The 26474-nt window shown below is 44.1% G+C and overlaps 1 protein-coding gene across 3 annotated transcripts in view; it reads left to right on the top strand.

Annotated features, from left to right (window-relative positions):
- The window catches only part of ZNF423 (zinc finger protein 423), a 229555-nt gene that overhangs the window by 16246 nt on the left and 186835 nt on the right, over positions 1–26474 (top strand). For all 3 annotated transcript variants that reach the window (XR_007907447.1, XM_051805569.1, XM_051805568.1), the window contains exon 2: positions 25884–25943. Coding sequence is in view for 2 of the 3 variants with exons in the window: in XM_051805569.1 (XP_051661529.1) it covers positions 25884–25943 (60 nt within the window). In the remaining variant the exon portion in view is untranslated. The remainder of the gene's footprint in view (positions 1–25883; positions 25944–26474) is intronic.

The raw sequence follows: 26474 nt of genomic DNA, 5'->3' as shown, positions 1-26474 counted from the left end.
GGCATGTGCCTGTAAACGTATTGATATATCGTCCTACGGCGTTCGTTAGCAGATCTATTCTTATTAAACAAAGTGCGTTTTACATCTGTGAAACTGTCTAAACAATTTGCTTTGAGACAAAACCTGGAAATAGGAAGGTTGTGGAGTGTAACTAATGAAAAAAATGCTTTTTGTTGCGCTTCTTTAAAGGAGATTCATTTGCACAAGTATCAATATGTGGGGGAATTTAATTTTAAAAACAGCCCCAGCCACTTTGTAGAAAAATATAATGCAGTACATAAACTCATTTTAGACACTACTTATTCTACTGTGTCCCATTAGTTGATGTTTACACAGCGCTTTGAAAATGTAAAGCGCTATATAAGTGCTTATTATTACTACATTATTATTATTCTCCCTCTTGAAAAAAGACCCTCTAGGGAGAGGGAGACTTGCTTTGCATTTCTTCTGTAGTGCAGATCCCACAAGAAATATACCCGCTTGTTTTGGTTTGTACATTCTTCCCTCCCCACTTCCATGCTTTTGGAAAAAAAGTACTGTGTTTTAGAGATTACAGAGCTTTTATTTAGTTTATGCTGGGTAGCTACAGCAATGAGAACATTATTTGAAGGCATATAAAAATCTTAAAATAGCTTTTTATTCCACTCTGTGCAATAAAATGAATCACTGCCCTGGTCTGAGCCCCTGTGGTTCATGGGGGGCAGGGGCCCCTTGCCCAGCCTGGGCACTGAGGGATAAGCAGGGGTGGGTGATGATGCCCTTTGCTGGGGTCCTCTTGGATGTCCCCTCTACCAGTGTGGGCCCAAGGACAAAGCTGCTGAGTGAAGAGAGTGTAGGGACAGTGCCAACAAAGCCTGAGAAGAATTTCCTTCCTATAGAGAGGAAGTTCTACAAGTTTTTCTGCAGTATCAGAACTATTGTTTTCCCTTGTAAAGAAAAATTTGTCCTCCTCTACACTTTTTTAACAGCAGCCTGGATCACTACAGGAGAACAAGATTTCAGTTTAAGTTATTTTAACCCCCTTTATTCATTGAGTCCTTAAAATGAGAATGGCTTTTGTTGGGCGATATTAACCATTTGCATCCTGAAATTCGAGAGCAATTCCCTGTGCCTCTGCATTCTATACTGTGCTGTACCATGGTGGAGGCTGTAATCATGGCTGATGAAATTTGGAGTGGTTTTTGCCCAGGTGCCCCCAGACTAGCACTGTCATAAGCTCAGGAAGCAGTAACCATAAGCCTCCTTGAAATGCAGTGAGGAACATTCCACTCTCTTCTACTTTTACCTTTGTTACACTGTTCTCAAGTCCCTGCCTGACCTCATGCTGGGTTCCCCACAGTGCAGCAGTTCCACTTCCAGTGTTCCCAGCATTCTCAGCCCATCATTGCTGTCAGCTGCATTTTGGGAAAAGGTACAAAGGAAAGGGAAAGAGGCCTTGAAAATGCACAGGATGGGAGAATCTGAAGATATTGGATATTACAGAGCATAATCTGACTTAGGTTTGACACTGGGTTTGGCCCTTGGTTATGTCACCACACGTGGCCACTAAATAATGAGGTCACACGCAGCTTTTCAGTCTGGTTTCCAGCAGATATGGGGTTTTATGCATTTACCCTTTGCTGATGCTCAAGTCTGAGCTGGTGTCCTCAAGCACTGGTAGGGGGTGCTGGTTGATGGCAGCTGTGGTCTCAAACCTCTACCAGCAGCAACAGGGTGAAAGAAGGAGGGAAAACCCCAAAATCAGCTGGGAAGGCTTCAGCAGATGCTGAACAGCCTCATGCAGGCACGTGTTTGCAGTGCAGGAGAGGCTGCAGCATGTGGGAGTGGGGATGTGGTGACTGGTTGGGCCAGTCCTGGTTATTTTCAGAGCTCCCTTTCCTTTATCCACTTCAAATGATAAATAGTTCAGCTGTGACTGACAACAGTTCCAGGAGTTGTCTAAATTAAAGCTGAAGTGTAAGTGTGGTCTGATGAGTTAAACCCACGTATTGTATTAGTCCTTTATAATGGGTTCATCAGCCCTGTCACTGCAGGTTGCATGCTTTGACTTCAGAGAGGAAAGCACTAGGCTGCAGGGAGGTGCAATAATGGGATGGGGCTGGCATTGGCTGGGGGGAGCAGGGGATGGAGAAGCACTTTGTCCCTCAGGTGGCATCCCCCTGAAGCTGCCAGCCCTGAAATAACCGCCCAGGAAACTGGCCATGGCCAAATTTTGCCGTGTTCAGTGCCCAGGGTCTTGTTGGTGTTGGGGAGGTAGTGAGACGGATTGGCACAGCCTTGCATCCCTCCCTACCTTGTTCCTTTCTGAATAGCAATTAATTTTGGAGTCAAAAAGTGTAAATTTTTTTTGGCACTGGGGATTGTTTGACTGATTGCAGATGAATGCTCAGAGACTGAGCCTGGGGCAGCAGTAGGTGTATGGACTTGATATGGTTAAAAAGGACAAAAAAATTGCCACAACTTCTCTTGCCTCTTTCAGTCCAAGCCTGACAAGTTTGTAGAAACCTTGTCACTGAGAGCAGACTTGTTACTGAAACCTGACTCCAGGTGATGCCCAGCACAACCGCTGGATGATGGAGGGCACTTCCCGTACCCCACAGAACTCTGTGTAGCTGGAAAAACTCCAGAGATCAAATGTACCTGCCATGGCTTAATAAAGGTAGCTACCTGCTAGGGAAGTGAAAGTCATCAGACCGGCATGCTCATCAGGTTTCCTTGACAGAGCTCATCTCTTCCCCTCTGGGTGTCATTTTCTACTTGTGTTTTAATGACAAATGTAGAAATGACAAAACAGAAATGAAGGTGGCAGACATCGCCCTCACTGTGGCATAAATCATGGGGTGTACAGGGTTGGGGCTCAGCCTCGGGGAAGCCCTGTGGGATGGGATGGCAGTCACTGGTTCCTCAGTGTCTGCACACCTCAAGGACACAGGGGATGTCCCAGTCTCCCTTCACGCACACTGAGTAAGCCCTAAACACAAGCTGGCACAAAGATAGTCCAGAAACACAACTGGTTTGCGTAAGGGCAAGGGAAAACGAGCAAATACCCTGCAGAAAATACACCGCAGCTGCCCATTCCGGCCACTGAGCCCCGGCCGTGGTCGGGCACGCGTGGCCGTGCCCCTGGGCCGTCGGGCAGCGGGCTGGCTCCCGGGCTGTCCCCCGCGGTGTGCGGCACGAACAGCCCGGGGCCGGGCAGATGGCTCCCTCCCGGCCGCGGGGCCCCGCTCTTCTGGGAGCGAGCCCCGCTGAGACTGCAACAACAGCAACCCGGGAGCCGGGCAGATGGTCTACTGGCGGCCGCCAGGATAATTGCATCAGCTGGTTCCTCCTGCAGCCAGCGGAGCCTCCTATTTGTACCGCTCTGAAATGATCCTGATTTTTTTTTCTTCTTTTTTTTTTCCCTCCTTCTCTGCCTTGTTTAAATTTATGTAATTTTTGTGAGGGGTGGGGTGAGGCCGGCCATCTGCCGGAGGTGTTGATGTTGGGGTCCCTCCAGCAGCCGTGCACAGGCAGACACCTGACAGGGCGAGGGGACTGCTGTGGCCTCCTGCTCCTGCACCGCCTGTCGCTCGGGGCTTGAATGAGGCTGCAAAGAGAAGAGCTGGACCAGCACGACCCTTTCCAGCCTCGGTGGTGCACTGCAGTCTCAGTCCGTGTGCAATACGCCTGCCAGCCTCCACCTAAATTGCTCCACATACCCGTGCTGCCGCTCCCTGGAGCACACCAGCCCGAGGTCTGAATACTGCAGCAAACCCCCTCGGGTCCCGTCTCGCTGCCTCCCCCTCGCTGGGTCGGCACCTCGGCGCTGCTGCGGCAGAAGGGCTGCCGAGATATCCGCTGGCGGTTGCTGGGGCGGCTGTGCAGCCCTGCTCGCCTGCCACCCTCGCTCCTCCTTTTGGGCTCTTGTTACACAGACAAAAGATCTGCCTGTTCCTGTCGGGGTCTCTTCTATTTACAGGGATTGCTGAGAGGTGTGGGCTCCGCTGACTTTCTAAGCCGCAGAATATTTATGGAGGGTAGGCAAAGGGCCCCTGGAGATGGTTGATGTCCCTCTGCTTGGTTCCCAAGTGCCTCAGTGCTCCTGTGCATCTTGCTCTGGGTTCAGCGGGGAAGGGGCCAGGAATGATGAAGTGGCGCCTGCTGTTTGCTCTGGTTTTAGCTCTCAGCGTGGCACAGGTAGTTGCAGTAGAGCTGATCTCAAGTTGCTGCTGACCCAGAGGTCCTGTAATCCCTAATAGTAGCAGGATTAGATTTTGTCCCGCCAAGTCCTCCTTTCCTTTCTCTTTTTATTTTTTTCCCTCTGCAATATTTTATGCCCCAGCTGACATACATTCTGCCTCCTGCCTTGACCTTTGCCTTGCTACTGCAGCTCCAAGGAAAGACTTGCCCTTCTTTTGGGAGAAGCTTGTCAACCTGGTCCTCCCCTCTGTGCTGTCTTCCCTGTCCCTTTGTCCTTTTTAGTGTACAAGACGGATTTTTGCTGCTCTGAGACTATTTGTGGCCCCCCTGCTCTCTTTAGTCAGACAAGGTCTCTCACCTCGCTTTCTGGGTGCACAGCTGATTTCTGTGATGGTAATTTTAGAACTTGGGGTTATATCCATCCATCAGACTTTTCTAGTGGTATTAAGTCTGCAAAACTTTCTGAGTTCAGCTGGCTGCAGTGTGACACTACTAGTCCTGAGATTCCCACTATAGTTTCCAAGAGGTATGGGACGTGTGGATGCAGCAGATGTTCTTACAGCACTGGGCAAAGTCCATCTCTACCACTGGAGAGGGACTGGCCAAACTCTACAGCTTCAGCTGCTGCAGCACTGTGCTGGATTTGGTTAGCAGTGTGATGATACCAGTATGAAAATGCTACCTACGTTGCCTAATTCTGTTAAAGTCCTTTATCTGCCATAAGCTCCAAATATGCAGTTGCTGGTGTTTAACCGAAACTTTGCAAATCTCCTGTTGGGCTCTTCAGGATCAGTTCTTGTGTAGTCTTGTTTTTTCTTTAGAGTCTGTAGGTGTGCATAATTACATGTACTTTTGAAAGCTCTAACTATGCCTCATTTAAACTTATGCAAACATCTTTGTGAGTCCAATTAAATGACTGGAGAAGAAAATGATCAAAAAATGAAATGAGGGAAATGTGCATTTAACCAGATAAAGCTTGCAAGCCAAGCAAAATGTTGTGCTAGCCCAACAAATGGGTTATTCAAGCAAAGTTCTACCAAGACAAACATAGGAGAGTCAAGGGTAAGTGAGTTTTGAAGCAATACAGGATGTGACCCTCTCAAGTTCAGTTATCAAGATTGCACAGGTTGAGAGGACAGGACCCTGCTAAAGGCAGTGTGAGCTGAATTCTTTCAAGTACTGCCCCCAAAATTCAGTATGGGGTCTGAACCACTGCACTTACTTCAGTATTGCAAAAGAAGTCAGCAGCAATGATGTTGGCACAGCTCTACAAGAGGGAGGGATGTGTTGTTGTACCCTCTGGAAGGCACAGGGCAGGGTGTTTTCTCCTTTGGCCGTCCCTGCCCAGTTCTGGGGAGGACCCTGCCCCTCAGGTGTGAGTGGTTCCTGCCCACCTGTGCCCTTGCAGTGCTGAGACCTTGTGCCCAGGAGAGATGCAGAGGGAGCAGCATCTGGGACAGGCGGCAGCACCGAGTGGGCACCGGGGTGTTGTGGCAGCACACAGGGGTTCAGAGAGGAAAAGCACAGATGCAGTCACAGGCTTAACACTGTAACTGTGTTTCAAGGAACTGATTCTACTGCACTGAATTTAATTCCCATTTAATTTCCACCAAAGTTAAGAGCAAAACTCGAAAGTAACTGGATTGGGCCCAGTGTGCTCACAACCTCTCTACTGCTAATCAAAAGCAATACTCTGTTGCTAATTTGAGAAGAATTTTTTTTTTTTTTTTGTGGTTTAAAACAAGAGGAAACTGTCACATCCTGAGTGACATCCTGTGTGCTACAGCAGCGTTCTTGCTGCTCAGTGATCAGAATTTCAGCCAAGGGAATGAAATCCAATCCATGTAAAAATTCATTTTCTTTGTGGAAATCTTGTACTATTGCACGAGCTATTTTCTGATGGCAAAATGCAAATCTAAAAATCTATATCCAAGTGAACAAAAAGATTAATTAAATTAGCTGTCTGGAGGAAATTCAGAGGACACTGAGTTATTGATTTGATTTTAGTAAATTCGTTTTAATATGCGAGATTACGTTTTTAATACTTGAAATTATCACAGTGTTTCACAGTGCAGTTAATTATTTCTTAAATTGTATTTTGTTCAAGGCTGCTAATTTGGTACCCACCACTGCCCGAGTGCTGACGTGCTCTCTGCTGTTCAGAGTGCCCCTGACTCGCAGGGAGCTGTGCTGCCCGGGCTGTCCAGCCCTGCCAAGCACCTTTGAGTGCTGCTAATTTTGATTTACCTTTTGTGGCTTTGTGTTGTTCCTGGAGGGTTTGGGCAAGTGCCTGCTCTGGGCAGCACTGCTGCTGCCTGACCAGTGGTAGGGAGTTCAACAGGGAGCCGTGGCAGGAGCCCTGAGCATCTTCTAGGGGATGGCAGCAAAATCCCTGCCTGTTCCACCCAGCAGCTGGGGGATATTTTTTTTTTTTTCCATCTGCTGTGCCCAGCTTCCATGGCTTGGGGAGATGGGACCTCTGTTTCCTGAAGTGGTCAGAGGGGAAGAAAGTCAACAGTTTGGTCCCCTGCCTGCCTGCAAGGGCAGTGGGGCTGGCAGGGGGGCTGGCCAGGTGGGTGGTGGTGGCACGTGATGCTTTCTATCTTTGTACATCATGGGGGGGGAAATCTGCTCAGCAGCCTCATTTACTCATTCCTACTTGATGTGAGTGGCCAAGTGACAGAGAGGGAACAAAATGGGAGTTTTAGTGTCTTGGCAAAATGCTATGGAACCTACCAAATGTGCCCTGCCTGCACACCAAGTGCTTCCCCACAGCCAGGGAGTTCAGCTTGTCCCGTGCCTGCCCCGCACCGTTGCTGGAGGTAAAGCAGGGAGGACCTTGGGACTTATTTCCCTAACGTGAGCCAGCACATGAAGCCAAAGGTGTTGATTTAAACAACACTGACCTAAAAAGAGCAAATCTTAATAAATGTGTGTTTTACTCCTTAGTTTCCTCAGTGCTGCTGGAGCCCACGGCTCTGGCTTTGGCTGTGACACTTGTGTGTGACCATGGGCTCATGAGTGGCCTTCAGCATCTCCGAGTGAGCTCTGCCTGTGGAAGGAGAGGCAACACCTAAAATTAATTCGGCTCTGCCCACAGCATCAGGGGATGATTTACTCCCATCTTTAGTATTTGGAAGTCAAACTTAATGAAGATAGACTCCTCTCCTTAGCTAATTTATCAGCTTTTAAACCTGGGTACATCTCTTAAGGCATATATTTGCATCACTGCTGGAAAGTTGGCAGTGTAGTTAATTTTTCTGTTTCGTACTCGACATTAAACTGCTATGTGCCTTAAAACACCTGGAGAACACAAATCAGTCTTGTAGAAATATGCTTAATAGCACTGTTTATTGAGATTAAAAGACCACTAAAAGGGAAGAGGAAGATGCTGCCCTTTTGGGTACTGATACCCATGTTAGTATGGATGTGGGTGAGTGCGTGTTAGCCCACAGAAGCACTGCTGTGTATCAGCTGGGGTGGAGGCACGGTTAGGTTTGTTACACTCTACCAGGAGAAGGGAGGATGGTGAGCAGCCCTGCTACCTGGTAGCTGTTCCCTGGCACCCCTGCCCATGTCAGGCAGGGTCATAGGGCTACTCCTGCCCAGCACTGCAGTGCTGTGCTCTCCTTCCATCAGTTTGGCTTCAGCACAGCAAGGGGACACACAGCTACAGGTGCTGGGCAGCAGGGAAAGGGGGTTTCTTTAAAGTTGCAAACACGGCTGTTTGTTGTTTTGGGTATTTTGGTATTTATTTGTTTATTATTGATTCCTTTTTGTCTATTAAGTTAAAAGGGTAAATGTTTAGCAAACATAGGGTGGGGAATCACTTGAAACACTGTTGCAACTCTTGAAGGACAATATTTTTGGTTTTGAAGCCTTCTGTTGTCAAAGCAAGGCAGTGTAGAAAAATTTATCTGCCCCAGGTGACTGTCCTTGCCTTGCCATGGTGACACACAAAATCCCAGCTGTAAATCGGGGTGAAAATGATCCTTTGGCCATTTTCAACCTCTGCCTTGTGGGACAGACAGTATCCATCATCCATGGCTTTGGAAAAGCAGGCTGTAGCCAGAAATTGACTTTAAGTTTTAAAAAGTATTAGTTGACAGTGTAAAACCGGATTGCCAAATAAAAAACCTTAAATAGATCCCCAAATAAGATGCTCTCTGCTTAAAAAAAAAAAAAAGGCGGTCACAAATATGTGTACGGACATGCATGTACACCTACATCTATTTCTTCTGTGTCTGAAATATTACACTGGAGGTACCCATCTGCATATGAATCTGGGATATCTCCTAGAGCAAACATGTCTGTAACTACATCCTGTTTCCAAGTGCCTGGTTGCAGAGACCACTGAGCTGACATAAGTAAGAAAAGGAATAGCACAAGAAATAACCATGTTTGGGATAAATTTAGCTGTTTTCTTAAGATACCATGAAAATATACAGTGAAAGTTGTGACATCTAATACTGGTTCACTTTCCATGCATGCATGTTCACTGTGGCTCATGAACATCTTTGTCCTTTTCTCACCTTGTGTTGTTGGACACACAGACAAATGCCATGAGTGTTGCCCAGGAGTGATAGTCCCATGGGGGTGGGTAGAGGAAGGGACGCTATGAAGGATATGTCTTTCTTGGGTTTGTGTGTTTAAATGTAGATCATCACCAAGACTTCTCTCCAAAAGTTCAGTTTTTCTCATTTGTGGTCCTCCCTCCTCATAGTGCAGCCACTGTGCTGTGGATGAGTGAGGCTGGGTGGTCAGAAAGTGTATTTACAGCCAGTGTTCCCTGTTCTTGTCAAATACGCAAATGTTAGATTTAATTAAATGAGAAATAACTTTTATTAAGAACTGACTAGGCCTTCAGAATTAAGATCATGATAAAACGGGAACTATGGAGAGATTACTGTACAGGGGCTTTTTTTTTCCTTTTTTTTTTTTGCTTTAGAGATGAATCTCTAGTTATATTCAGTAATTCTCTCAGCACTGTGTTTGCTGCTGTCCTCTGCTCACAGGGATCCCTGGTAGGACCTGCTCCTGCAAAGGAGCTGTGTGTCCCCAGGTAGCAGAAATCAGCAGCGTGTCCTGTGGGGCAGTGGCAGTCGGGGCACCTCACCTGCAGTCCCTACACCCTCTGCTCCAGAGACCTCCCCAGGCAGGAGGTCAACACCCACCATCTGGCAAAGAGGCAAAGGTCTGTAGTGGTTTTGCGCTTCCTCCTCCTCTTAGGAAAAGCTGAAATCAGCCTAATGAGGGTGGGCTACCAGGAGCTGCTTCTGGGAAGCAGTGGGAGGATCCAGACTGGTAAATGATTTCAACAAGATAAACACATCACTTTCTATCAGTCTCTGCTCATTTGGGAGCAGGCCCATCTTTTCTTCCTTCAGTTAAGCTCAATTAGGTGTAGAGAGACAAGATCTGTGTTTTTCTTCTTAAAAGTTACAGAATAAAAATTAGGCAAATAGGTAAGCTTTTATTTTTCCTGTCTGCCCTGTGGGACGTTCTCAGAAAACTTTTGTAATATATGTATAAGCTGCTTTCCAAGACACTGGTAAATGATTTTACTTTTCCAGCTCTCAGATTTTATTAAATTTGAATTTTTATTCTCATTTCTTTCCATAAAAGTGCAAAAGAGTGCTTTGAAACCATATGCTTTCTGGCATTTGAAATAAATTATTTCCAATCCCTATTAGGTTAAAAATAAAATAATCTGACTTACATATGTGAATTAGACTCCAAGGTTTAGGAAAACATAAAGTGGCAGGAGGCGATGGCATAAATTGTTGGAGACTAATTCCATGGTATGTATTTAAAGTTAAATATTTTGTGAGCATGTGGATCGTATAGCTTGCTCAAAGCTGTACATTATACTCTGTTGAATGAAGAGTTAGTGTTAATAGCTGGGGTAAAACATATTTCTAGCTTCGCTTTTTTTCAACACTCAAGTAAAAATTCTCCTAATGTTTTATTACAGCAAGAGTTGTATGATATTTTTTCTTTCTTGTTAAATTTCTGTGCTGTTTCCGCCCTCTCCCCCAGTGGCAATGTTGAATCTTGTTTTATAAGGGAAGGATCATTACGTGTAATCAAGCAATTTAAACAAACGATCTCTTAGCTCAAGGAGACATATACTGTAATATAAACTCGCTGAAATGAAAAGCTGCTGTTCCAAACCATTGCGCTGTATTTTTGACTTATTAAAAGCTCTCTCGTTTTGGTTTTGAAAACGTCCTTGGCTGCCAGAAGTTTGGGTTTTTTCACTGGTCCTTAACCTGTTGGCTGGTGCTTTGATGACAGCACAACAGTGATGGAGGTATTAATCTGTTTTGGTTCCAGTTAAAGAGTAAGTGATGTTAACTTGCTGTCTTTGAATAACGTGATACTACAACCCCAGCTATGTCAGCACACTGCAGCTAGTGACACTTCAGAAGGTGTTATTGCCTACAAAGCCATTTGTGGGTGGTTATTTTCAAGTGCACAAGACATGTGGAAGGTGGTCCTGCGCTGCTGCCGAAGCAAAAGGGTTTTTTGAAAGCTATCATTTAAGTTACAGATTTGGTAGGTTGGTTTCTTTGCACATACCTGTTGTTTGAGGGGGGAAAAACAAGTGTTTGGCAAAAATGTAGCCAACTTCAGTCACTCATTCCTGCACTTGTCCATGGGGCTGACTGTGGTGGGACATCCAAGGAGTGGGGAAGGAAGGGTGAAGCTGGAAAGGGGGAGCTGGGAGCGAGCTGATCTACCTCCTGCTAGCTCTGGAGTTGCTTTCCCAATCCCCTTCCCCTCCTGGTCCTTTCAGAGTGCAGATCACATTTCTGAGGGTACCCAGTAAGCATTAGGGCTGTACATCATTACCCTGCTGCCTCTTTTATGATGTCGTTACTTCCATGTAAATAAGTGATGAATCTGGTTAGAAGAGAAGGCTTCACTCCAAAATTCCACTGACCTCAGTAGCCCAGAAACAGGCTTTTAAAAAGTGATCTCCAGGTTCAACTGAGTGGGTGGCAGTGTGGTATTTTAGGAGGCTGATTTGTGGTCTTGAATAGCATTTATCATATATGTGCACAGATGTGAAAAAGAATAAATTCTTTTTATTCAACAATGCATTAACTTATTTAAAATGCAAGTGTGTCCAGATTTTTTTGAATGAATATCTGTTGAGCATTATTTTAAAAAAGGAGATTTTTTTTCTCAAGGTTTAAGGCATTGAAACAAGTGTCAGCTTGTTTAGGTGTTCTGTAATCTAAAAAGATGAACAAAAATGTCCAGGCTTGAGCACAATATCTGCTGCAGTTCCTGCTTCAGTAGGAGCTACTCACATGTCCTGTTTTTGAAAGTTGGTTAGTAATTCTCTTTGCCAAAAAAATAAACCATGACTTCTAAATAGGACTTAAGATGCTGTATAATGTTAAATACCTTAAGGTCTCAAGCTTTTTAGTCTCATATGTTGGAGCTGTTGGTGAGCAGACATGGAGGCTGTGCTACCACTGTGAGCAGTCAGAAATACCAACACATCCCACCTTGGTTTCAGGCTGTATGTTGAAGTGAGAAGTGTGCAAGTGCAATGTTGCTCATATTTGAAGTCAAATGTTCCTAGTTTATCCAAAAAGATGTGGAAGAACACACCCTGCTCCCCTGGATTTGAATCCAAGGGATGATTTTAGTAGTCTGCAGGGAAGTCCAGTCTGAGGTGTGCTCAGGGTTGTCCACTCGGAGCCATCTGTGGCAAAGAGCTCACCACTGAGGTACCAGCACTAACCAGGGCACAAGGAAGCCTCTGGCATGGGCAGTGCTGGCTGATGCCAAAGGGCTGGCATGGGAAGAGTGAGAGGTCAGGGGCATTGGTCAAGCCTCCCCGAGTGTGGTAGAAGTGCAGTAACTATTGAGTGTATTTAGAAGAAACTTTTGTGTCTGTTGCTTCCTAGACAGACTATCACAAAACCTTATCTTAACAAAAAAAGAATGATTTCACGTTTTTAGACAGATTAATGCATGATGGAGGAGAAAGGATGTCTGCACCTTTATTGATTACAGGGTTGGCTTTCTGATCAATAGAAAGTTTTATATACACTTGAGTGACGTTCACCTTAACAGCCCATCCTTGAAAGCAGTCAGCACTAATCCAGACTGATTCCCGGAACGCTGGAGTGTCCGTAACTCGTGCAGGAGGGATGTCGGCGTTCGATCCCCTCTCTGCTCTATTGCTGCTTAGGCAGTTCCTCTGTCAGTGTGACTCAGAGTGGTTTCTGTACTGATGTGTGCATTGTAAAGCATGAGTAAGCATGGACCAAGCACGAACACAGCTTTTATTTACCATAGGAGTTCCATCAGATTATGTAATTCTATCAGGAAATCAAGAAAATGGCAGCAAAACCTCATCAGCAGGGAAAAATACAGGTGTGGATAGGAAATGTATTCAGATGTCATAAAAATTTATAGAGGAAATCTGCTTCCCTGACCCATTGGCTACAGATGAAATTTGCCTGGGAAAAAAAACATTAGTTCAGCTAAGTAACCCTGTTTGTCTTGACTGTAAATTAGTTATCTGAGCATTTTTCATAGTGATTAGGTCGGAAGTTCTTAAGTTCTTTGTTTTGAAAGGTAGGTGCTTTTGTGCATTTTTATTTTCTATCTCTGTTTGGAAGCAGGGCTATTTTCATTCTTCTTTTGAGTCTCACTCATTTGGTCCACTGAAATTTAAATACAAAGCTTTATGTAAGCTGCATTTCTTTAAGTAAATTTCTGCCAATGTAACGGCTTGAGCTACGTGTGGAAATACCCACACCCCATTTGCCAGGCTTAGAAGCACTTGTAGGAGACAGAACTTAGGATTTTGGCAGCCTTCCTCCCGACAGAAGACCTGAAATCAAAATAAGCAAAAAACTCTGACAAGGAAATGTCGCAGAACACAAAACCCTGACAGGAGCGCTTGTTGAAGAGAAGTGGACACAATACAATTTGCCTCCAGGAGAAGATGGTTTGAACTATGTTATTGCTCATGGTCTCTGCCCATAGGATAGGGATTTTAGCAACTCTGGAGGCAGAGGCTGAACAGGCTGGTAGCCTTACGAAGGGGAATGAGGATGTTTGCTCGTGCCCTCTTTTTTTCTACAGATGCACTTGGAATCGCTGTCCCAAGCATTGCATTTAAATCAGGCCTTTCCTTTCCATGTCACAACTGCACATTTGGCTGGTTCATTCCCTCCTGGCTCCCAAATACTTGTAAAAATTGGTACTGCCCCCAAGTGCTCACTGACACCTCCCTTGCATTTCTGCGTGGAGGCTGAAGAAGTCACATCCCCTGTAGGTGCCACAGACACACGGACTGACACAACCACATGCACACCAGCAAAGGTGCTCTTACACAGGCCTGTGGGCAGTGGGCATTTGCAGAAGGGACACGACCATGCACTGAAACCAGCTAAAAGTCTCCACAGTTGCCTGGTAAACTCTTGTGGGCTCCTGCAAGAGAGCATTGCTCACGCTTTGGCTTAGTTTTGCTTTGGTTGCATCATGCCTGAATATTCACTCTTGGTGGAGAGCAAGATAAGTACGTGTCCCTTCAGCATTTTATGAAACAAAGTAATGCAGATATCTATAAGTGAGACATGACATGAAGCGTACAGATAGTAAGTTTGGAATAGTTCTGGGAGTTAAGAATTTACATGTCTTTATTAATTATTAGATGTTATTAGTGAGTGACTAAGGAACTGGGAAGCTCTAAGTGTTCTTTTGAAGTAGTGTACCCAAATTAGGCTAAATAAATAAATAAATCGAAAAATGTTGGGGAATGTCTGCTCTAATGAATTTTCTAAATACACAAATCACACTTATTAAATCAGTGGATCTTTTAACTGTAAAAATATTATTACTGTTACACTGGGGAAATCCATTCAGAATTACAAAATATTTGGAAACTCTTTCTATGTTTCATTTCAGTGGAAGGGTTGTAGGTTAAACAGGAATAAAAAGAAAAAAGTATGCTTTGGGATAAAGTTTTAAAAGCCTGCTTTTCCCCTTTCTTTGTGTGTGCCAATTTTCAATAAGAACTGTGTTCCCCTTTTAGTCTCGTTTAAAATAAACTACATGTGTAACAAGATGTTGAAATTTACTTATGATATGTTAGCACTAAGGACAGGCTGTTAAGGGGTCATAAAAAATATTAGTTTCCACTTTATGGTGGTCGAATTGGTTTTTCTGCAAACTAAATTTGATGCTATGAAGGGCTCTATGTGACACATGCAACTTTCTCTCCCTCACTGTAATTTCTTTCACCTTAATGCAGACAACAAAGCCTGTCTTTCTAGCAGGAAGAATCTCAGCTGGAGAACTTCCCTCAACCTGTACAATAAAATTCATCAGTAGAAAAGTGTGAGGCATCCACTCATGTGGATCAAAAGGAGGAGGCAGAATTCTCCATGTACTAGGTTTACACCTGCTTTTATTTGCCCTTTTATCTATAGTTCACTTTACAGTGTTTATTTTATACCATTTGTGTGTTCCTTCATCAAAACATTTAGGCTCGTGTACAAATAAGACAGACTTTACTATTAGTATTTAAGAAGCAGTACAGAAGAGTATATTGTTTTATTATTAAAATACAATTTATGAACCAGAAATGATCAGAGATGCAAATTTATACTTTGCACATTTTTTTCCCTCTTAATAAGAATATGTATATTTTCATCTGGGGAGAAAGCAGCATTAAAATGAGCGAGCCTGGGGAGTATTGCCACACACACAGGCACACACATGCATACGCTTGCATACACAAAAGAGCCACAGTGAGCTATTTGCTTGAGAAAAAAACTCCTCCAAATGCCTGTCGAAACCCGGCTTGCTCAGGAAAGCTGGAGCTGTTGGGCCATCAAGGACCTGATCCTCTATGATGGCCTGGGACAGCAGCAAAGAGGGTGCACTGACAGCCTGGTGTATTGAGCATTTGCAAATTTGGTCTTTCAGAGGAGGGAGGGAAATAACTCCACTCACCAGATGGGTTTTTCCAAGCCCACATAGCTCTAATTAAAATGACTGGTCAGGAAAAGCCTCCTCTCTTTTCCTTTTCCTGTGCTACCTACGCTGCAAACACAGTTCACCAGTGAAACCATTGCCAAGTTTGAAGGATTTGCAGTAAAAAAATGGTGTGCTTTTTCTAAGCTGAGGTGTAGAAATCTGGTCAAAGACTTTTTTTTTTTTTTCAGCTGTGATTTATAGCCCTGGGTGCTGAATGGGGTATTTGTGGGGGAGAGTGTGATGCTAAACTGAGGGTTTGGTACAGCAGCTCTACTCCCACTGGAGCTCACTGCAGCTGGGACCAGGGCTTTAGGCATAACGTAGTAAAACCTGCTTTGAAGAATTATCAAGTAAGAGACTTAAACTTGTGTAAGAGTAGAGTTGTTTTTGTGCTTTACCATTTCATCAGTGACCCTCGAGGTAGTTGTTGCTGTTCCAGTAATTTTCTGTTCTTTTTATCACAATTGCAAGTGTTAATTTTTCATGGGCATTGAACTCTCTGCCTTGAACCTAAGTCTGGAAATTGGGGTCTCCCCATCATCTGGAATAGCTCAGATCATATGAAATGGGAGACATTGCATCTGCTTCTGTTGGGTCTGGATGAAATCAGTAGTGGTAAAGTAACTGTGAAGTGGGACTTGATTTATGGTGATGATGAGATGAGTTGGAGAGGATTGCATCCTGATGGCAGCTCCTTGCTGCAGGAAAGGAAAAGGCTACTTGCTGTCCATGGCAGCAAGGTCTGGAGGGATGTGGCTCTTGGTCTGACCATATCAGGTGTGACAGTGCTGGTTTTTGTGAGTTTTTAATTACAGAACTGCAGTTGGTCAGTGGATTTGACTAAGCAGAACTCAGAAGGGCGATGCCCAGTAGCAGCAATGAGGAGCAACCTGCAGTCCAAGGCAGGGTATACTCAGTTTGCTGGTGCACCTGAATCTCTTCACATGCTTTACCAGAGCAAGAGGTAGTGTAAGGAGTTAGGCCCCACTGCCTGTCTGCAAATCCTAGTTATCTACTTCCCTTCTTCCTTGGTTTGGTTCCTGTTTCCATATAAAAGTTTATTTAGATTATTTTCAGAACATTCGCCTTCTTTGTGTCGTTAGTGTGTGTTAAATGTTAACCTTTCAGCATGCTGATTAGCTGCCTCAAGAAAGAGCCAGCACATGTAAATGATTTTATTAGGTGTCCTGCTTATAGAGAAACTTTATAGCCCTAATGTAAAAATAGTGTTCTTCCCCCCGTCTTTTTATTTTCTTCCCCAGAGAAGCAAAGCCTGCAATAAATCTGACTTGGTGAGACCCTGCATTCTCTGTGCAAAGCCCAGTATTTGAATTTCATGGTGCTTTGACTTTATTCTTAAATTTAATTTGATTGTAGCCATTTCTTTATGTTTAAGAACAATAAAGTCCTTTCTAGCATCCCTTTGGCCTGTGCCATCCCTTCAGCTCAACTCTGCCATGTACATGTTGTCTCTGCCAGCTGCAGGTCTCAGGTCTGTGGTCTTCCAACACACAGCCCTGTGTTCCACGTGTTTGCAAATACACCTGGGTGTATTTGGTGACACCTGAGATTTGTGTACCTTCAATCCCTGGGTATCTGTGCTCAGAAGTGCGTAGGGGGTAGTAGAGCCTTCACTAGTACAACTTCTAAACCTGCAGTTTGCACAGAGGTGTAAGATATTGCAAGTATTTGAGTAACAGCTTGGTCATTGTACTTGCTGACCCACCTCTGGCCTCTTACCTTCATCATCATCATCCTGTTTTTGAGTAACTTCAGCCTGCTTTTGGCAGTTTTAGCAGAGCGAGGAATCACTTCACAACTTTCAAATTTGACTCATGGAATCAAAGTCCTGGCCATGAATTTTAGTTATGTTAATCTCCCCTTTCTCCACTTTCCTTTCTTCAGTTTTTTAGAGTTTCAACACATACATGATTCTGTCATCCAGCAGCGTTCCAAATGGAGCAAGACTATTTAAACCCTTGGTTGCTGAAGTAAAATACATGACTTTATGAGCAGCATGGGGAATGCTGGATTCACCTGTTTTGTTTGACTTGAGCTTTAAAGTGCCTGTTTACTCACAGTATGTCTATTTTTGAAAGAAGGTGCAGACACTATGGTGACAGTTGCCTTAGAAATGCATAGAACAATACAGAGAGGAGTACACCCGCAGGCAGCCAGTGCTGCTGTCCCCTATCCCTGTCCACAGGTGCAGGGTGACCAGCTCCTCATCAATGGGATGAGTTGCTTGAGCTGGGTGGGGTGCACCCCACCAGTCTCATGGCCAGGCATAAAAAGCAGAAGCAGCATCTAAATTGCTGAACATTTCACAGATTAACCACCATGTATTGCAATTATAAGGAAAAGAAAAAAAATCCACCCTGCTCTTTGGGGATTAACATTCAGTGACAAGCTGTAAGAACCATCAGTAAGAGTATTGATCCCAAATCTATCGTGGGGTGTCTGCAGGCCCAGTTTTAAAAACGACAAGCTTAATGTATTGCATGTGTAAGACGTTGATCTTGAGAGCAACCTGAAACACTGACTGCATTTTATTACACCTAACCCTCTTATTTATTTACATAATAGATTTGGATGGGAAATATCTGTCTCCAGTGAAGTATGTGAATTAAAAACACAAAAACTACATATGAGCACTGGGAATAAATATGCCCTGGCTTGTGAGTCAGGTGTGCGGTCCGTGGGAAGGGCTGTGATTAGCCATTATGTATGTCCTGCAGTTCTTTCTCGTCTTACCAAGATGAGATTTTTATTTACAAGGCTCCCTTTCTGTAGCTGCAGCTACATTAAGTTTTGCTGTAGTGGTGGAAGAGGCAGGCCCGTTAGCTGCACACAGATTTACTGTGCGAGTTTAAGCTAATGGATACTTATCAGGCAGGCTGTATTTGGTGATCGTCCATCATTTGCTCATTAAACAGTGTATCTAAGTGATTCTCATTTCCTCCCTGCCATGTCTGGAAAGGAGGAAACTAGACACATTACGATGGAATATTAATGTCCTGGAGGATTTAGCCACCCATAATTAGATCTCCTTTGCATAAACCTGCTACTGCTACCTTATTTTGTTGTTTGTCTTGTTCTCCTTAATCACCTTCACATCTTTTTCTGTTCCTAACGATCTTTTTTTCAGTTTCCCTTTGTAATTCTGTCCCATTTGTCTCATCCTTCTTCCTTTTTTTTTTTTCCTTCCTTTTTTCTTTTTTGTTCTTTTCCCTGACCTAGTGAGCACAGCAGTCTGGGTTTCCCCACTCCTCCCTCCTTCACACAAAAAGGCTGACTTTGCCAGCAAAACCCACAGTCTCTGCCAAGCCCTATTACTGACTTTGGAGAAAAGCAGCTAGAGAACTTGTGCAAATTTAGGCTCTGAACTAGCTAAATAAGCCATGTCAGTAAACCCTCTTGTCTTATTCCCTGGCCTGCTGGCTCATGAAAGGACTAATATATAACGGTCCTATTTAAGGTGGAAAAAACCCTTCCTGGCCAAGGGCCACCGATGGCTGGATCAGCTGTGAGCTCAGGAGAGAACAGGGAGGTGGCTCTGGAGCTGTGAGCGATTGTGCCAAGGACCACGCACTGTTCCCATGGGGGATCCCGTGGTTAGGGCATGGGTGAGGAATATGCCATCACCTCTCTGGGGATGCCCTGGTGTCCCTGTGCTCCTTACTACCAACCACCAGGGAAAAAAAATGGCAAAGTATTCCCGAAGCTAAGTGGAAATGATCACACAAACAAGCAAAATGCCTTGTAAACATGGGGAGACCTGACAGGAATCCTCTCGCAAAGTTGACTTTCCAAAGGGAGTAAACTGGCTCAAGTGGCTGGTATAAAGCACACCCAGCTGCTTCTGCCAGGTCCCTTTTTGCTCCCCTGAATGTCGATGCAAAGGCACCAGTGGGATTTCCCTTTCCTTTTAGCTGCAGGGTACTGTAAATGCATCGGGATACACTCACAGCCACCTATTCTCAGCAGACTGGCAGAGCCCCTCAAAACTTCCTATTTTCCTGCTGAATGTGAAGGTTTCCCTCTGTACAGGGGTGGGAGAAAGCCCCAGCTGCTGACAAAGAGCAGCCTGGTTCCTGGAGGGCGGCGAGCCCTGGCTCGGGGCCGGCTCTGCGCCCTGCAGCGCTCCCGGGCAGCGGCTGCAGCTCTGCCGCAGCGGCGCTGCCTCTGAAAACAAACGGGGCTGTCCTTCATCCTGCTCCTTCCCTCCTTCGGCGGGTTTTTGTGTCCAGCAGACTTTTGTCTCACCGGTATTAGGAGATGGAGAATCTGACAGAGAACATCAGAGCAGGAGAGCAGGAAAGCCTTACACCAAACTGGGGGGTGATCTGAACAGAAGGGTTTAGCTGGCTTCTGCTCCAAGTAGCCATTTCCAAACCTTTGCCACTGCTAGCTGTGGTAGCAGTTCTCTGTGCTGTGCAGAGCTGAACCTCTCGGGGCAGCAGGCTGAGTGGAGCAGAGGTATTCTCCTCTTTCAGTCTGAGGAATGAGCCTATCTGCATCTCTCCAAAGAACAGACTGTAGATGTACTGGAAAATACCAGGCTATTTAAAGTGTAAAGGTTGTTAACACCCTTTGTGCTCCTGCCCTGCCAAGCAGCTGGAAACTGAGTAATTTACAATCCTCAGCCCCCAAAGTTTGAGCATCCTCAGCAACCTTTGACTTTGTGGAACTGGAAGCTGCTCTGCATTTTGCAGGATTAAGAGCACTGTATCAAATCCCAGGCTGCAAGTGCTGTGGGATGAGTTGCAGCAGATGAATGGCGGTCGGATGGGGCTGTTCCGTGTCCTGCACTGATTTGGGAGCCTGTAATTTCATGTGATGGGAGGGACGGAGCGAAGGCTGGGTAGGACAGCATGGAGATGTGTGTCTGAAAGGTGGTGAAGGAGCCTGAAGATTACAGAAGATCACAGAGCTCCTGTGTGTGAGTACCTACAGCTAGGGCAGGGAGAAGATGTGATTAATGTGTGACGGGCTTACAGTGCGGATTGGTGCTGGAGTATTTCTCTGGAGGGAAGGCTGTGAGTCTTAACACGTACATTACAGCTAATACACAGGCATTGGTGAGATTTCCCCAGGTTTATCTGAGAGCTTTCTGTCACCAACAGTCTGACAAAATCCTCCAAAAGTGGCACCAGCATTTTGTGCACTCAAACTATTTTGTACCTGGTGTTTTCAAAGGTTGCTGGCAGGTGAGGGATGACCCTGATCCTGAATGCAGCGCTTGGTAACAGCCCTGATTCAGGAAGGTTCCCCCATCAGCTGGGGAACTTGCTTGTAAGCCATTGGATTTCATAGTAGTTTGTCACACTGTCACAGTTCCTGACGTTTTAGTTAGCATACTATGGCATTTTCATATTATGGGAAGTGTTAAACTGGTCCTTGTGGTCCTTGAAGCCTGTGTAATAGGATAAGGGAGCATACACATGCCATCTGAATTACTGAGGGGCTGTTGCTCACTTGTAAAGCTTGATTGCATCTAGAAATCAACATTTGGTGCAGAAGCATCTTACTTTGATAAGGTTAACTTCTTTCCTGGGAGTGATAAAGTGTTAAATAAGCACTGTGACTGTGAATGGAGTTCAGGTAATGGTAGCCCCATAAATAGATGTTCCCATTCTTAGGGGAATGGATGCTGAATCCTTTCAGAAGTTTCTCTGAGCACAAAGAACTGAAATCTTTGAGCCTGCAGCACTCGTGACCTAGCAATTAAATAAACCTCCTTGGAGAACATCTGAGACGAGCGGGCAAAATGCAAATATTTGGCGTGTGCAGGAGTGCTGGATTGTGATGTTACCATTGCCCACAGTTCTTCCCCGTGTCAGCCCAGTTCTTGATCTGTCTCTTGCATTTGGGCCCCACACCCAGCTGGAGGAGAACACAGATCTTCTCCAGGCATGACAGTGAGTCCTCCCTGTGCTGGGGCAGAATGGGCAGTGGAGGCAGACATGTCCTCCCACTGTCAGCAATGACCTCCCTGCACCAGGCCTCGGGTGGGCAGTGCACAAACTTAATGATCTTTTGAGTTGGCTAACAATAAAAATTTCTATGCTGCCAGAACAAGCCTATTCACAAGTCAAACCCAGCTGTCCTGAAGGGTTTCAGCTTCATAGATGCCCCTAGATTTCACTGAAGACACAGCTGTTATAGCAGGCATGCTTTTGGGTGAGTTTCCTATAACCATCCTATAATCATCACCCTGAAGGATGCAGCTAAAAAAGTGTCTCTTTTTTACTTGCAGTATTTTATCTCTGTGTGCTGGCAAATACTATGGATCATTTACAAAAGAGAAGAAAAAAAGTTAATGCTTTAAAAATAGAAATATAGTGCTTCCGGTGTGGCTATCAAGGTTTAGTGCTTGACTTTGAAACTGTTTCTTGCCCATTTTTTTCCTAATAAACTGCATAGTGAATTTGGCACCAAGAGCCACGCCTACCCCCTCTGCTGGTGCAGTGTGTTGCACTTTGGGTGTCACTGTGTCAATGACACACAGAGCAGAGTAGGTCCAAACTTCTGTCCCCTTGCTGTATTGTCTCTGTACTACTGAAGAAGTAAAAATACTCATTTCCAAAGCATTTTAAACCGATTGTTTGGATGGATGGAGAGAGCAGATAGAGACCAGAGTAAGCGTGTACTTGCATAGCAAGTTCTGTATTCCAACCATGGCTTAATGTGTGGGCACACTCTGTAATTTGGGCAGAAAATAAGGTGAGCTTGTAAAGGAAAATTGGAAGAATCCAACAAAAAACCCATGTGAAGTGCACATGTGAACATTCTGGCCAAAGCTTAACATCAGTGATTTTGTGTGTCTTCATTTTCAATACCCAGTATGAAATGCCTCCAAAATGTCATGAAATGCTGTGCCTTCCCCGTTTTGTCACCAGGACTCCCATAAAGTAGTTAGAACTGATACAAGGTCTCTAGTTGCTTTTACAATTGCAGTTCTCAGTCTTGAATGGTGCTGCTGTTTCCTGTGGGAATTTTCCCAAGCTGCAGAGTGTTTCAGGCACGTGGGTGGCTCCTGTCCATGCTGAACATCAGCCCTGTGGACTCGTGTGTTCATACATTCAGAGTGATTAACTAGCACAGATGGAAGTGTCTAGTTCTTGACTTCGGTAGTTACAAGTGTGTCTGGTGTGTCTCAGAAAACATATTTTCCTGCTAATGAAATGGGAATTATTTTACAGTGCAGTGTATTTTGGGAGTAATTGTGTTGAATGCTTTGTACCTCTTCACTGGCTGTTTTTACCCAGTGTCACAACTTAAGTAGCAGCATCCACAAAGTGAATGTTAATACACAATGTCCACTTGAGCCAATCTAGGTTTCAAGGAACGATGACAAAAACATTAAGAAACTGAAAAATCAATTTAAGCGAATTACTGCCTGGCTAATTTTATGGACTATGGGTGGTTTTGACTTGGTTCTCAGTAGTGAGACCTGGAAATCCCTTCACAGCTGCAGCAGCAAAATCTGTTTTGGACCCACTTTGCCCTCCTAGGGAGGGCTGGCCAAGCCCTAAGGCCGTCCCCAGTGGGTCTGTCCCCAGATGGGGATCTGTGGGACTCTGCCCTCCATGCACAGCATCATGTCCCCACATCTCCAACCAGCCCAGGAAAGCTCCTCCTGCTTCCCTATGAGTCCAGCAACAGACATGTGCAACTGAGAGCAAATTTTAGCTGCAAATGTTTGGTGTCAAAGTTGACTTTGGGAGGAAGAAACCAATTCTATTTCCCACTGACTTCTGTGGCTTCTGCTCATTGCCGAGGCTGAGGTAAAGCCAGCAGTGACACCACTTCAAATGCTGGCCCCTTTAATAATAATTTATATCCAGAAGATTAAGGCTGCCACAGAGGAACCTGTCAACTCTTGGTTTTATGCCCATTATGGAGAGGGAGCAGAAGCACACGGGATTAAGTGTCTCCCTACATTTGGTGTCGGTGACAAAGCCTGGTCACCTATTTTTTTGCTTCAGCCTCACAGGCATCCTTCCCCTCCAAGCCTCTGGACCTTCTTAATCTCATGGGTGTATAGTCACAATCTTTCAACCGTTTTCTTTTTTTTTTTTTGGATGTGGCTGCTTTTGCTCCTTGTTTCTCTGCCCACCGCCTGGCTTGGTGGGTGGATGGATGGGCAGGCAAGGATCAGGTGCTTGGGTCAGTTGATACAGCCACTTCCCTTGGAGTAGACTTGGCTGTTATGTTTCCTTACAGTTTATCCTATGAAAGATGATGTTTGCTTAAAAGAATTACAGAAATTAAAAATGAAAAAGCAAAGTGTCGTGAGGAGCAGTTGTGGGGCAATGTGCCCGTGCCTAAGCTCTGTCCCCCTGGCCTCCTCTTTCCACTGGGATGCAGCACTGTCAGCTCTGTGGTGGGTCTGTGCAAACAGAGCGGGAGAACCTGAAACCATGACTGCAATAACATAAAGTGAATTTCAGTGCCGTCGTCTTCACGTATATGTTCTCTGTCCCCTTTTCAGTCATTAGGGAGCAAAGCAAATTAATGCCAACAGAGGCTGATTCAAACCTTTGCCCTCATTTAAGGGATTCCAAAAACCGTGGTTTTGTTACGTGCTGGAGCCAGCTGCCCTACAGCAGCTCAAGGACTGGAGCAGTCTTCAGTGTTTAACCAACATGAAAGTCAGTGTGTTGCTAAAATTGTCAGTGACCAGTGCTGATCCCATGTACTGCTCCTTGACTAGGACTGAATTTATCGCCTTTATGTATTTTTAGCAGACTGGTTTCTTTTTTTTTTTAATGTCTCTTTCCAAGATAAAATGTAAAGAAATAAAAAAAAAAAACCCTCAGCATAAAAGTAGTAATGTAGAAAAATCTCTAAGCAAGACAACCAAAAAGCAGTCAAGGATAAAATAAAATTAAAACATTCCACTTGTCTGTTTTGAGTAAAGTACATGAATTTCTAACTTAGCTTATTTAGTTTTGGAGCAGAAACCTCCCAGATGTATATAGATTTTGATGTTAAAACCAGACATGCATTTGTGTTAGAGTGAAATGGTACTTATAATAACCATGTCCAGAGTTTTTCTATTATGAGGTGGGTCAAAAATGGAATCAAGATGGTGGTTCAGAGAACACAAAATGGTAGGTGAGCCCCTTGGAGGGAGCACGTGTGAGCCAAGCTGGCTCTGCCATTGTCAGGGAATAGGACTGATAACGCCTTCAATAAGCCTGTAGCTTTGCCTCTTGTTTTTCCTCTGTCATTCTGGAATTTAATATTATGTGACACGGCCTCTATGCTAACATAGACTTTGAAAAAAGTATAACCATGTCTCAAGAATGATTTCTCCAATGAGGGGGCTGAATTCCATGTTCCTCCATTAGTAAACATGCAGACTAAGGGAACCGGAGCTGTGCCCTTCTGTGGGTTTATGGTTTGAACATAAAAATACATTTGTCAAGGTATTGCCTATGTAAATTATATTCTCTGTTCCTAATGCCATATGATGTCACCACTAATATCAACCTGATAGATAAGCTTACAGGATGCCAGAATTCCATACTGGATTGGGGGGAAAAAGAAAAGGGAGGAAAGCATAAAATCAAGACTCTTGTGATGCAAATGTAAATACTCAGTTGATGTAATGGCTGGAGCAGGTTCCAGGCCTGAGCATATAGGGTAGTATCTGGTCAATAGGGGCTGTGCTTGTGGCTTTGCAATATGGTTTGGGTTTCAGTTGCAGATTTCAATAGAATGTGTATTTGAATCCAGCACAATGTAGATAAAATGGTGAGAGATTGTTCAGTCCATGGAGTAAATACTTTTAATCAGAAAATAAAGACCTGTGATTTAAATTTTTTTGGTGACAGAATGGTGATGGTGACCAACTTTTGCAACTCCAAAGAAGAATTTGTGCAGTTACCACTTTCAAATGCCCAGGCTGACATTACTAAAACTGTCACTGATTTCAGTAACAGCAGGATCAGGCACTTGCTTACCCATCTTGTTGTTGTCTGTTCTCTTAGTTATTTTGAAGAATGTAAGAATTAAATGATGTTTTATAATTCTTAACAGTCAGAAGGTTTTAGCTACATTACTTGCAAGTACTGAGCACCTGGTTCAGACAGCTTTCACATCAACAAATCTTAAAAGCAGTTATTTGTGACTGCCATATCACAGAACGTGGTTGTAGATCATAACAGTATTTTTTAACTCTGAAAAAAACTGAAGATATCACTAGTTTTTGAATATGGCTGATATGTTAGTATGTTAGAATGATGTAAGTCAGGCAATTTTTCCTTCACAGGACAGTTCTTTACTATGATCTTTTGAAACATAAATTTCAAAAACAACCTCTGCATTTGCAATGGCATTTTGGCACATGCAAGTTGTTGTGAACATACAAAATTTCAAATCTTAATACTTAGCAGTTAGTGGCATTTAAACCTCTATTAAAATTTCACATGAACGTACTGTTACCTGTTCAGGAAAAAAACTGCAAACACCAATCCCATATTTAGGTTAAAAAGTAGGGAAAATCTCTTTACTAAATTTCTACCTTATGAATTATTTTATAGAAAACAGTGAGTTCTTTTTTAGCAGTGCAGAAGCCTGTTTTAATACTTAATGTCATAGTGGACCTAGTTTTCTAATGACTTTGCTTTCCAGTTGGTTTGTTTTAGCAATCACAACTTATTTTTGTTCTTTTTCAGTTGAAGAGGGTGAATCTTCAGATTTTGCTTTGACCTGGGACTCGTCAGTGACTCAATCAGGTAAATATTTTAGGTTCTTCTGATTGCAAAAACTGCCAGAAAGCTGCCAGGCTTTTTACAGGAACTGTATTTTGTATGTCACATTCCTGTCTCAAATCCAAGACTACCCACTGCAACACAATTTTTATATCAGTTCCATATGGTCAATAAAATCTATTACACACAGAGACTAATATACTCTTATCCTCCGGAGAGCCATTCTTTCTTCTTGTGGGCACACTGAAATGGGTTGTGATTTCTCCAGTATAACCACTTTGAAGTTTTCTGCAATGGGCACTGTTACACATTCATTCCAATCTAATTACATAAAAGCTGCTTTAATAGGAATTTTAAACCTCGGTCTCAACTGGAATGTGCGTATTTCTCCTCTCCAAGGAAATTGGAAAGTACTGTCAGAGCTGGAGAATAAAAGTGGTACATTGCCATGGTAGAAAGGCAAAATTTGAACGAACTTTTGGTCTGCTTGACAGTAATATCACTTAAACGTGTGTCTGGGGCTCGTTCATCTGTGGTACGTCGATAATTTGAATA

Source organism: Manacus candei, unplaced genomic scaffold (genome assembly GCF_025592945.1).
Source record: "Manacus candei isolate 608988 ecotype Guabito, Panama unplaced genomic scaffold, ASM2559294v1 h1tg000065l, whole genome shotgun sequence".
NCBI classification, from domain to species: domain Eukaryota; kingdom Metazoa; phylum Chordata; class Aves; order Passeriformes; family Pipridae; genus Manacus; species Manacus candei.
Note: the sequence above shows the minus strand (reverse complement) of the source record. Positions and strands in the feature narration are given on the sequence as shown.